Here is a 13,232-nt window from a genome sequence, read left to right as displayed (position 1 = left end):
GTGGCACAGTCATCTCAAGGGAACAGCAAGTCGGACAAACTGAGCAACAGCTTCATGTTACCTTGACAACACATATACTTCTTCTGTAAGAAAGTTCCTGAGCTCAATCCTGAAATTGTGCCCCATTTGAGATCACAGGAGCTTCACTGCCTTGTGCTCACATGCAGAGGATTCATGGAATTGCTAGTGTCGTGGAAGGCTGGACCAGTCCACTAGTCATTGCACTAGTATTCAGACCCAGCAAGGAAGGAAAGGCATGTAAGACCATGTCTTTAATCCCCCCAAAAGCAATACTTCTAAAAGAAACAACATCCCTAAAGCTCTCAGCCTTGCCTACAGTTGCCAACAACCAGTCCCGGCTTTAGTTGCTCTCTACAATAGGCTCATGCAGAAGGAGAAGTACTGTGAAAAAAGATCACACAGAGAAACTAAAAGGGACCACTGCCCCTTCTTCCCCAGAGACCACCTTAAATTGGCCTGTCTACCTGGAGCATTCGCTTTGCAAAGCAAGCAGCAAACCCTGCCTTCATTGGCCGCAAGTGAGCCGTGTTCTGTAGAGAACAGGTGGGGTTTTGGTACTGCAGAGAAACTAAAAGTCTGAGCAAGGGAGCTGGGTATGGTACAGTCAAAAATCCCTGTAAAGTGAGAGGAGCGCTTCCCTGTTGGTGTTACTGAGAAGTTGCCTTGATCCAGCAACAGAGGTGATACCTCTGTACACATGTAATGGCAGTGGGGAGGCGCTGGCTGCAAAGAGGAAAAACTCCAGCTTGCAGCTGCTTACCTTTGTTCCTATGCAAACCAATGGAGTGGTAAAATTGATGACCCAGTGTCCTGGTCTACATGATTTCACTATAAAGAAAAATAATAATGAATTCTTGAATAAATTGGCCAATGAGAGGAAAAGCTTATAAAATGTTCTTGAAACGATAGACCGTTGATGTGTAGGAAAAGAGTAGCCTTGCACCTATTTTCTCATTCAACGGCTCTGTAAATAACAGATACAGACATATCTTTCCCCATTTTTGCACGTGGGGGAGAAGAAGAGGGGACAAAAGTTTCACTCAGCATTAGGGATTCATATGGATAATATCAGAAAAGTGTCTGCAACATACACAAACGTGTTGCTGCAACGCTGGCTATGCTACTGGGAGCAAGTTTTGACTTTTTTCATGGATTGCTTGAAGAACTATCAAATCTACAAAACCGGTTAGCAGAAATCATGGCAGGTTATAAAATGAACTGAACATCCCAAGCAGTGAGAGGTCTGCTATACTACTTACAAATTTCTAAGAATCATCCATGCACAGTACCGGGTTGAGCAGACCAAAAAGTTGGGGATCGGGGGTGGAGAGAGAAATAACTGAAGGGTGGAGAAAACAAGGATGGGGAAAGAAGCTTGAGAAGAAAGAGAAAAGAATAAGTTAAATTAAGCTGACTATAAAAGGATTAGCTGAAATAGACAACATGATGAAGTAAGAAAGGGGAAGTCAAAACTTCATTTACCCAACTTCTAAAGTGTATTTAAAAACAAAACTCATTTGTTTCCTAAGGTTAACCTTTGGGGAACATCATAATATTTGTTTTCCCACTGGGAGGCTAACGGGAAAAAAATTAAAAGATTTTATTTATGGATCATGTAAGAGTTCATTCAGCAAAACTCCCCTTCCCTTCCTTTCTGCTTTGCTGATCTGGATCAAACTAAAGCACTCCTGTTACCCAATCTCATTCAAAGGCAACCAAACCATTACTAGAATACTGAAAAATCCAAAGTCTCTTTCTTTATAGATTGCCACCTCCAATTAACTACATGCCCGAGGTACAAAGGTGCTTCATTGTTAACATCCCTCAATATTAACATTTGCACACATGCTGAAACAAAAGAGGTATGTTCAATAGACTCTGTTTAGAAGTTGAAAATAATATACATACAAAAAGGGGAAAGTAAAATAGAATAGGCTTCTATTAATAGGCACAAGAAAGGACAATTCTTAAGAAGCTGACCTTGGTGGATTGATTCTGGTTCACTTAACTTGTTGTGTTTTAAGATCTTCAATTTTTAGACAAGGCAGGAAATTTTCAAGTGTTTAACCAGCATGGCGGGGGGGGGGGGGGGGCGACGACATGACCCAAACAACAGATAGGAGATTCTGACGCACAGCATGATAGTAGCCTAGAAGCATATGCACACTCTGCATATTTAATTTCTACTGTTAAAAATTGCTTGTTCAAAAAAGAAAACTAACCACACACATACAACCCACATAATTTGATGGCAACCCTGAAGCCATATACTTCAAGGTAGTCTCAGTGAAATTAATGGAACTCTATTGCGATTTTAAAATTGCTGCTTAATTTTCAGATTGAAATTTACATAATGTGTTCCGCAACTTCGGCATCAACAACTGAATCAAAATGGGTATTATAAAGTAAAATGAAAACATTAAATATGCAGAAAGCGGCACTTCTTGCTCAGACTTACTTTGCTGGCACAGAATGGTTTTGAGGACAAAGATTTGTGGGGGAAAAAGCTATTGGGGTGTGTTTGCTCCCTGATTCCAAAGAGCCAAGAGAACCAGCCCACCCAACTTCTTGCTTAAGCGGTGAGAACTCAGAAATATCCCTTATGTAAACATGCAGCATGCCTGAGTAAATACTCATCTTTAAACAAAAATCTTCCTTTTCTGTGGCAGTGGAAAATGCAGGAGAAGATTCAACAGGATACAGTAGATAACTTGGCACAAAGAACGAGTATTGAGTCATGACTACACTGATAATAGGCATTAAATAATTTTGTTCATTAACTCACAATACTATCAGAAAGCCTTAGCAGTGCAACATAAGGAGCAGCAGGACACAATCTTTAAAAGGGACAAAAGGACAGCAGCTTTTGAAGAGAGTTTCTTATATGCAATCCAAAAGGTCCTTCATGCAGCCTTATTAGTGTATGATCAAATCAAATGTACTTTTCATCTGGTCAATCACAGTGTCTGAAAAATGATAGTTTTGTGAAAACAAACTGTGACCACATTAGAAACCTAATTAAAATATGCTCTAAAAAAAGTTTTGTCAGTCAAACCCGTTTGTCAGTCACACTCGCTGCTTCTGTGACTCTACTTGCTCTTGGTACTTTCCAAGGTCCAGGAGTTATTGTTTTCTTCACCGGAGATCTAGTCTCAGATTTGGAAATCCCATCCTCTTTGGTTTTGTCAGCTGGCTCCAGGTCATTGTCTCTGAATTTATTCAGAGGCTTTACTGCATCAAGTCTAGTGTTTTTCTCCCCAGAAAGTGTTAAATCTTCAGGAAGACCTACCATTTGGAACTGGTTAGAGTCTGACTCTTCAAAGCTTGGCTTCATTTTTTCATCTTCCAACTTTTTCTTCCTAAATTGATTAGCCTTAGAAGGTGGGAGAGATTGCTTTACTGACTTGGTATGTGCAGCATCTGAAGGACAATTCTCATCCTTTGTAGATATATTTAGATTTTTGTTTTCCTTCACAGCCCCCCATTCTCCCAATACAGCTTTTTCATCTTTTGGTGATATAGCTGAGGTTTTATCATTAGAAGGTGTTCTGTTTTGAAGTTCTGGTAACCCTTGTTCCATATTTAGTTTGTCTCTGCTTCTCCCATTCTTTGGATGTTTCTGGGGACTGACAGATCTGCCTCTCTTTTCCCGGGCAGGGCCTCTTCCAATATCTGCATTCTCACATGTTCCTGGGTGCTTGTTTGTGTGTCTTCTGGGACTCTCTGGTTGATCTGAGCACCACCCCTTGTGGTGTTTTTTAGGTTCACCCCTCCTAGGGCTGGTGCTTTGTACTTGATGTTGGTCTCTGGAAGTAGTATTGCTTAACTTTTTTGGACTAGCTGATCTGCCTCTGCTGGTTGATCTACCTCTGCTGGTTGCCTTGCCCTTTGCTAACTGTGCATTACTATGTGCCACCTCATTACCGAGGCTGGAGGGGAGGTCCCGCTTGTTCACGTTCCTTTGTGTAGAGGTTGTATTCTCCATCTCCAAGTGGTTTTCCATTAAAGTGCTTTTCTTTTCAGGCACAGTGTTCTTCAGTTCTTCCAGTTTTTCAGTCATCTGAACTTTCATTAAAGCTTCTTCTGATCCTGGCAAATGAGATACTTCAGATGTGGAAGCAGAATGTGAGGATGAGGGAAGTGGTGTCTGATCACCATGAATTACACTTGAGGATGTTGGATTAAAACTATCCAGATCACCTGTGTCAGAATTAAAAAAAAAAAAAAAAAGATGTTAAGCAATATTTTTAAAAATTAATTATAAACATTAAAAGACCTTTTAGAATTAATGATAATCTAGGTAGAACAATAACAAACGCTCATACTGTAGTAAGCCAACAGGTCTCTAAAATGGCATGAGGAAAGCACAGCTTTATAGACTTTGTATTCATTTGCTAATATATGTATTGAACCAATACTGCTTAGTCTTGACGTCTTCATGCCTTCCTTCCTGTTTTGCAAACTTGGTTTCTGGGTGTCCCAAACTCCCACATGTTGAGAAGTCCTTAAATCCAGCTCATCTGCCAGTAAACTCCACAGCGGAGTCTTCTATATGACAACTAAAAGTACAGGAGGTTTTTTTTTTTAACTACTTTGTGGTATCTGTGCATTACATTGATTTGCTTTTCACCTGAGCACAGCCTCAGTTTGGAAACTTCTGGAACCAGTGTTTAGGCCTGACAATCCTCTCCCTTTAAAGAGACAATTTTGACTGCTCGTGCCAAAGGGAGAAAAGTGATGCGTTCCCACTCGGCATTCTGACAGCTGCCAGTGGTAGGCTGAATTTATCAGGAACCTTCTCCATTACATTATCTATATAAAATTTAAAAAGTTTTCCCATAAGTTGTGGTGTATGTGGGTGTAATAGTAGTAAGTTTAGTTATACAGTTTTTCTTTGAGTACAGCATTTAGGTGCTTATGGTGCAGAAGGCAATTTAAAAAAAACTGCCAACAGGCAGGGGAAAACTCCATCTTAAAAACAGCCACAATTATTGTCTTCTCTGTCCAGGGAAGCAACGCAAAGTCAGTGCTTGCATCCACTGCCCAAAGTTCACCAAGTAGGCTCGTCAAAATCAGGCCTTGTTTGTGGGCCTGCCCAAAGTTCACCAAGTAGGCTCATCAAAATCAGGTCTTGTTTTGGGAGAAGGCCCTGATGGTGTCAGAGGAACTGATAGATCCTTCCACCCCAATGCTCCAGTCTTTGTGGTTTCAACTGCCTGGCAACAGTCACTTGGACTCAAAGCCTCTTCTTAAGCATGTACTGTATTAAGCTTCTAAGAGGAATGTTCAGTCTGTATCTCTGTCCAAAGCCAAGAAGTCAAATCATCATCAGCACACAGCTCCCCTGGTTTCCTTGGTACTGGCCCTATTGGGCATGGAGCTCATCATTTTGGTCCTGTTCACTGCTCTACCAGCGCTGCTGTCCACTGTCCCACCAATGCTATCAATGTTGGAGCTGATTTTGGAGGTTATGTCAGTGAAGAATCCATTGCTCTTCTTTCTCATACTGGAAACCTCTCTGAAAACCATCACCTTGGAATCAGAAGGCTAACGTGAGCACTTCCCAATTAGACTGCCTTGGCTATCAGCTCTAATGTCTTGCTTCCTTTGGGAGCTATCACCATCCTCATACTGTTACTAAAGATCTTCTAGGGCTTCTTCCCTGACTGATGATTGCATTCTCACTGGTCTCAGTCTAAAGGTGAAAACTCTCAACAAAGTACCCAGATTACTAGTGGGACACTGATTGATCGTACTGTCTCTTCTAGGAATAGTATTTGCCATGCTGTCTGGCCCATTATTCTGCTCACCTTTATTGGAGGCCATTCAAACCCTAGTTAATCACTGTATCACCAGAGTCTCCTGGTGCACATACCAGCAGCCTCAACACTTCAGCTACAGGCTTGATATAACCAGACCTGGTATTATTTACCTTAGAGACTAGTCTACCACTATTACTTCATCTGGTGATACAACTGTGGGACTTTCTACTTTCCACCAATGTAGCTTCCCCAGTTCTTTCTTTGTTGGCCACACAACTGACACCCCACGTGCCACCAATGTAGCCTGTCACACAGCAACATTCTCAGTGTCCCACAGGAGCTTATTGGTGTCTAGTGCGCCAAAGCACAAAGACGTTTCTTTTCCACTGGAATCCAAGGTTTGTGACCAGGCTTCAGACTCATTGACTTTGAATGCCATTTTGGTCCTCCAGGCTATTTAGGCTCTACTCTGAACAAACAAGTCATGTAGCTACTGTGCTTGAGCAGAAAGTTACACACCAGTCTTCTCAAGTAGATCTGGTATTGGAGAATCGCATATAGTGATATCACTCCTGATGACCCGTGCTAGCCAGCTTCAGTCTTGCCAACATCCACATGCATTAAAAATGTCTATTAGATACCAGATATAAATTCTTCTTCCCTTACATTTAATTCAGTTATGACTGAGACTATTCTAGGCAAGGGCTATTAAGGTTCTCATTTGGCTCTGATAAATGAATAGAGCAGGAAAGCTGGATGGGGTAGGGAAGAGAGTCTATACCTCAATCAACCTATCTAACTACCTGTCCTGTATGATGTACCAACACTGTGGGAGACACTCCAGTTTTTCTTTGACATCCTAAGAGAGGTGATAAGACTGATGTGGGTCTTTGGAGATGATGTTCTACATCTCACATGGCAACAGCCCTTGACATCAAAGCATAAAGCTGGTTGTGGGGCTAAGCCCATGGGAGCAGCTATCCTGATACAACACCATGTAAAATTATTGTGTGGATTGAAGACTAGCCATTTGAAGGGGAGGACATCTTTAGAGAAAAGACCAGTGAGATGCTCAAGGGGATTCAAAAGTTACATTCAACTACTGGATCCATTGGCCTTACATCATCCTCATTCAAGAGGCAAACACAACACTCTTGGAATCCTGCATCTACATGACCGAACTCCACTGACACTCCACTGGACTGCTCTTCTTCTTACAAGCCCTTCTCTTCATAACTCTTCCTTCTTCAAATCTCATTTCTTAGCCCATCAGTCCAAAGGCTCTTTGGGCTCCAAGCAGAGCTTTTGAGAATTTTTGTGACTTTGCTCTGCCTCTTGTCCCATCTTCGTCAACATCTTTCAGTCTTGGAGGGAGGCCATAACATCTCAGCACTGGCTTTTACTGCTGAATACACCACAGAATTCTCTTCATTTCCACCATGCAGTGTGTTTGCAACTATCCCTTCTCCAAGACATAGCATCTTTCTGGCACAACGAAGCAATAGAAACTGTGTCATGCTTCCAAAGCAATGTAGGGTCTATTCTGGCTACTTCATGGTCCCAAAGACAGATTGAGGTCCATCCTCAATCTCGGATATCAACAACTTCAAGACCTAGTTCTTCTCCTTCTGACATTGGGTGCTTGTTTTGCTTCTGATGCCTGCTTCCACATTTCAATGAAGTCACATCAGAGATTAGTCCAGTTTGCTGTGCAAGATCACCACTATCAGTATGCATTACCCTTCAGCCACTCCACTCTCCAAAGGTTTTCACTGCACCACATCAAACAATTACTATTCTCTTACACAGATGATTACAGCATCTTCTCACCTCTCTCTTATTCAGCTGCATATGCTAGCCTCACTGGACCTTTGGGTAAAAGGAGTTTGTACCCTTGCCATGCCCAAACATAAGGGCATTACTGTACAGCTGACAAGAAATACTTAGTTCTGATCAAAGAATGGTCTTCATAGACTTATTTTCCTCAGCAGTCCATCATAATCATAAAGGGAAAGATCATGTGGCTTGCATCTCTGCAGTATGCATCAATAGACTTTGCATGAGACCTCTTCATTTCTTATTCATTCTACATTTCCAGCCTATATTGGAGTCTCAGCAGAAAATCCTTCACATGCCTCTGAAAGCATTGCATTCTCTCTGGTACTGGATGGATGGCCACAATCATGAGTCTCTGCATTTAAATCTAACTACAGGTATCTCCCTCTGGGGCTGGGGAGCCCACTGTGACATTCACTCTAGACTGCCCTGGTCATCCTAGAAAAAACACTTTCATATCAACCACCTGGAACCTCTTTGGTATACAAGTCACTTCTTCCTAACTTCCCAGCCCACAAGGCAGAGCGGTACAGATGGCCACTAATAACACTACCACCATGTACTACATCAGTAAATAGGGTGGTGCAGCATCCAGTGCTCTGAACAACTTGGCCTGCAGGAGATGCAACAAGTACACTATCACTTCTATCCCCACCTGTAGTCTTAGGCAATGACAACACTTCAGCAGGCACACACAATCACTAAGGTACAATTGTACACAAATGGACTCTTAAAGATACCTGAGCCAGGAGTTTCAGTGTCAAGTCAGCAGGACTGGTGTACTTATCTCAGTTCATCTGGCTGTGATCTCTGCTTCTCAATTTCTCATGTATAGATATTTGCTCTTTTTCAGTTTGTATCAAAACAATTTTCTGGGGCCTTGTTCAACTTTATCTTCCAGTTCAGTCACCAGTCCCTGAAGGGACCTGCAGCATGTCCTCACCCAACTCATGGGTAAGACTTCTGAATCACTGGCCACCTCCTTACTCTTGAAGTGACCTTTTTTTGTTACCATTAAAACTGCCAAGAAGGCTATCTGAACCTTGTGCCTTACAAGCTGACCCTCCTTATGTAAGGTTCAACAAGGAGGAGGTTGCCTTTCATACAGATGCTTTCTTTCTGCTGAAGCTGGCATCAGGTTTTCATCTCAACCAGATCGTGGAGTGTGAGAAATCCTTGGATGTGAGGAAGGCCATGTCCATGCACATCAGAAAGACTGCAGCCTTTGGACAATATGCATACCAATTTTTATAATACCTGAGTCCCAAGAAAGGACAGCGTACCTCATCACAGAGGTTCAACCACTGGATCTCTTTGATCATCAAGTTGCACTATGAGCTGGATCATAAGCCAATTCCAGGGACAATTCAAGCTCACTCCACAAGGGCTGCTGGCTGTATCTGTAACTCTCAGCAGAAAGATTCCTCTTCCTGAGCTCTGCAGAGCAGCCACCTGGTCCCAGTCTTGCACTTTCATGAGGCACTATGCTCTAGATGTCAGAACCAGAGCAGATGGACACTTCAGCTAAGCTGTCCTCAACTCACTGTTTCACTGAAGCACTTGTACTTGCCTCCAGATAGGTCAGCTTGCTGAACTATACCCATTAGTGTGATGCACAGAGACCACGAAATAACAACCGTCAGTTTACCAGCAATCCTTGTTCTTTGAACGGTCCTCTGTGCAATCACACAACCCACCCACCTTCTCTGTCACAGGTGCCTTTAACTTGCTATGCTGCCCTCTTATCTTTTGGAAGGAGCTAAGCAGGAAGACACGATTCCTCACTGAGGGGAGGGTCTTTCATGGTTAAATGGTAGCTCTAGAAGTTTCAAAATTGAGGTTCAGCACAGGTGCAAAGCCTATCAGTATGAATGCACAGATGACCACCTGAACAAGTGTTATAAGTAGGCAACCTGTTGTTCTTACTGTAATTCCTGGGCCTACATTGCTTGACCTATCATCAGTCCAGGTTCAAGCTCTATAAACCCCTGCTAACGCAGAGCCAATCCCCAAAGAGAAGTGAGCTGCTCAGCTAAGTAAAGAAGAGCTGCCATATGTAGTGTTCTCAGCTGCACTCCCCTTCTTGTATTCTATTTGATGGATGGGAAAATGGGTATGGTGCGCACACTCTCATAGATTTTTGGGAGAGAGAGCCACCCTCATGGAAAATTGGTGTATGTTTTTCAGAAGAAGCCAGAAAGAAGACAATTGCCATTACAGGGTTTCCTGATGTTTGCAAGGAAACCACAGTTTAATAACCAATTTTCTTAGAAGATGTGCTATAATATGACCATTGCCGGCACAAGGAAGGGCTTCTGGGAATCTGTAGTCCTTAGCTGAAGTAGTGAGTGGCTTCTAAAGCAGATTCTTTTGCATCAGTCATAGGCTACCCTACTACAATTCATGCCAAAAAGAAAACTGAAAAACAGGAGAGTGAAAAACTTATTATTTAAAGCAAATAAAAAGAGGTCAATCACAAGACATGCAGATTTACCAAGTCTTTAAGGAAAGACCAAGAAAAGCACTGAAAGCTTTAATGCTGCTCAGGTTTCACGTAGGAGCACAAACTGGAAGGAGCCAAACCTGAGGGAGGAAGAGAAAAAGCCCAGGACTATATACCAAATCACAGCACACAGTTAGCAAAAGATTTCATTAGAAATGTATGATTCATAAGCAGAGGGCAAGAGCTGGTATAGCGTTAAGTATAGAAAAACCCTCTTCTCCTTAATACCTTAACAATAACATGGGGAGGGAAGTTTCTCCAGTTGCTGCTAGCTTTTTCATTAGGTTGGCAATTGACTATAGGTTGGTTCTTTCTGTTTTCAGTAAAAAAAAATCCAGACGGTCTAAAATTATTAAAATTGTAGGTCACAGGGTAATTCTGCTGCATTAGGCAGTGACACTTTTTCTAGCTGTATTAGCTCCACCTGAGTGGGGCAAGAGAGCTGATGCAAATTATTACAAGGAGCATAGTATGGAAGCTCACACTTAACAGTCATACACCAGTATCACTGAGCTAATAGCAAGTTTTCTAACCATTTCAAGAAGTGTTCTGCCATGGTTGCATCTCCTTTCACTGAAATCAGAGCCATGTATGACATCCCTAAATATTCAGATCTTTTTGTTTTATTTTAATTAATGACATCCTCCTTTATTACTTTGCTTAGGTAGTACATACATAGAATTCTCTGGGGTCTGAACTTTCTAGTTAAATGGTGATTGTGAGTACTGGGAGGATTCATTTTGCTCTGAGAGCACATACTGGTCCAAAACACAGTTTCCCCAGCACATTTAAAACTGGGATTTTGGATTATTCCTGAGTTCGAACACTTTACTTGTACAAGCCAAATCAGAGTTCTTATAGGCACTTCCAATCACTTCTGGACTTGCCATCTTGCCTGCAAAAGCTACCAGCCACAATCAGAATTGATTATTACTGTATGATCAAATCATCACTGTTTGAAAAGTATTCGACATTGTTATGCAGCAAGCAAAGAAAAATGCTAATATATTTTATATTTGAAATAATGCATGGAACTAATGAGAACTAATGCATTACTAGCTAAAGATGAGACCTCCAATGAGACACTGCTTACTTGCACAGTGACTTTATGCCTAATGAAAATTAGTTTTGAAAGGATTATCCATGATCTATGCTTCTTTTTCCAGGGAAAGGCTGGGTAACCAAGATCCAGTAGGAATGTAAGAACCTACTTTTTAAAGTGCCATGGAAAAAGTTACATAGGTAACAACTATGTGTATAGATCACAATGGGTAGCTGTAAACAGCCCATTCCTGAGAATAGGGCTGAAAGTGTATAGGATGTGGTGTGACCTGGCCGCTGGCGTAAATGTGTGTAACCACGCAGTTACACGCATTCACACCGGCGGCGAGGCCAGTCCCACCGGCGGCCGAGCACCGCAGGACTGCGCCTCCCCACTCCGTCGGCGCGGCCTCTCCGTGGCACCGGCAACGGCGCGGAGAGGCCACACCGGCGCAGGGGGGAGTTCCGGGGGGAGGAGCCACCACTTGGGCGGCTTCCTCACCACTTTCGGCCACTTGCGCCGGAGGCCGGAGCAGCGTTGCTGCACCTGCTATTTAGCAGGTGCAGCCTCGCTGTTTTCAATGGGCTGAAAAGCCCCAGTAAAACAAACAAACAAACAAACAAAAAGCCGCAAAATGGCTTTTTTTTTTTAAAAGGCGTCAGGGGAACAGCTTTGGAAGAGGTGCCGCTGCGCCTCTTCCCCACACGCCTCAGCTCAGGAGTGGGCTGTTAGTCTGTCACCAGCAGTAGAATAGAGCAAGAGTTCAGTAGCACCTTCAAGACTAACAAAATTTCTGGCAGGGTATGAGCTTTCTTGAGCCACAGCTCACTTCTTCAGATACATGTGTTTATGTTGTAAAATTGCTTCAGAAATTTACCAAGGGAATAGGAAACTGTGTGAAAAAGGTATAAATTTACTTTTTTAAAGGGATGTTGCTCTAGCAAAGCAAAACAAAAAGTTTAAGAGCGCATGGGAGAACATATCCTACTGGCTTTTTCGTTATTTGTACATATTATTTGCTTTACAGATAAGACAGAGGGACTGCTCTCAAGCGCCTTAAGTCAATTAAAGCCAAAACTCTGGCAAGATTTGAAGGATTTTATAACCACCTCTCTAAAGCAGAACAGGCAGTAGGAGTTACCATGAAGTTTGTGTCTCTGTTAGGAGGGCAGTCAGGAGAAAGTTAGCTGCTCTTTGCTTTAAGAAGACACAGCCAGCACACTTGAAACCCCTTCCAAGATGGGTTTCAGAGCTTAATTTCCTTCTAGATAAAAATGAATCTAAGCTAACCTAGATGCAGTCTTCTAATCTATACTATCCACAAGCAAAGGAAGAGATTTTTTTGGGGGGGGTAATAAGACTATAATTGGAGAAAACATGCAGGAAATGCCCAGACTATGTACCGGTCCAAACAGATATCTAATAAGTTGGGAACCTCCACAGGTTCCAAACTCAGCAGATGGGAATGCTGGCTTCCTTATGATGGAGAAGATAACTGTAAGGTAGATCAGACTTCCATTTTTCTTTCAGAATTATAAAAAAGGTCAGAAGAATTTAAAAGAGCAGTACCAATACTGTTGGGATAGGTCAGATGAATGAACCTTGCTGTTCCCCCTTTACAGGGTCAGTGGGAGTACTCTCCACCTAAGAAAGCTTCTGCTATGGACAGGCTATCAGTCTCACAATGTCTTATAAAAATGAGCACTCATACCTCTGAAGCTGCTATTCATGTGTCTTTAGAGAGGGTGCTTCCTGCCCTGGTTTGATACTGTATGCAAGGATAGAGCCTGGGAAATCTACGCTGCTAATGGTGGATTAGAACACATTCTTGCATTGTGATGAGTGTCCAGAGGACATACATCTTGTTGCTCCATTCATTTTTCTCAGGGCAGTTCATTAGTGGACTCTAACTGGGTTTAATTCCCCACTCCTACACATGAGCAGTGGATGTTAATCTGGTGAACCGGGTTGGTTTCCCCACTCCTACACATGAAGCCAGCTGGGTGACCTTGGGCTATTCACAGCTCTGTTAGAGCTCTCTCAGCCCCACCTACCTCACAGGGTGTCT

At 42.5% G+C, this 13,232-nt stretch overlaps 1 protein-coding gene across 4 annotated transcripts in view; it reads right to left on the bottom strand.

The window, feature by feature from the left end:
• Nucleotides 1–2,397: 2,397 nt before the first annotated feature.
• The window catches only part of MAGI3 (membrane associated guanylate kinase, WW and PDZ domain containing 3), a 175,889-nt gene continuing 165,054 nt past the window's right edge, over nt 2,398–13,232 (bottom strand). For 3 of the 4 annotated variants that reach the window (XM_056867528.1, XM_056867529.1, XM_056867530.1), the window contains 2 exons: nt 10,114–10,202; nt 4,084–4,221 (listed from right to left, as the gene is read on the bottom strand). In XM_056867528.1, coding sequence (XP_056723506.1) covers nt 10,153–10,202 — 50 coding nt within the window. In that variant the 3' untranslated portion in view covers nt 4,084–4,221; nt 10,114–10,152. Of the gene's footprint in view, nt 4,222–10,113; nt 10,203–13,232 lie in introns of all 4 variants that reach the window. The other variant, XM_056867527.1, reaches the window with a different exon arrangement.

Source organism: Euleptes europaea, chromosome 2 (assembly GCF_029931775.1).
Source record: "Euleptes europaea isolate rEulEur1 chromosome 2, rEulEur1.hap1, whole genome shotgun sequence".
NCBI classification, from domain to species: domain Eukaryota; kingdom Metazoa; phylum Chordata; class Lepidosauria; order Squamata; family Sphaerodactylidae; genus Euleptes; species Euleptes europaea.
Note: the sequence above shows the minus strand (reverse complement) of the source record. Positions and strands in the feature narration are given on the sequence as shown.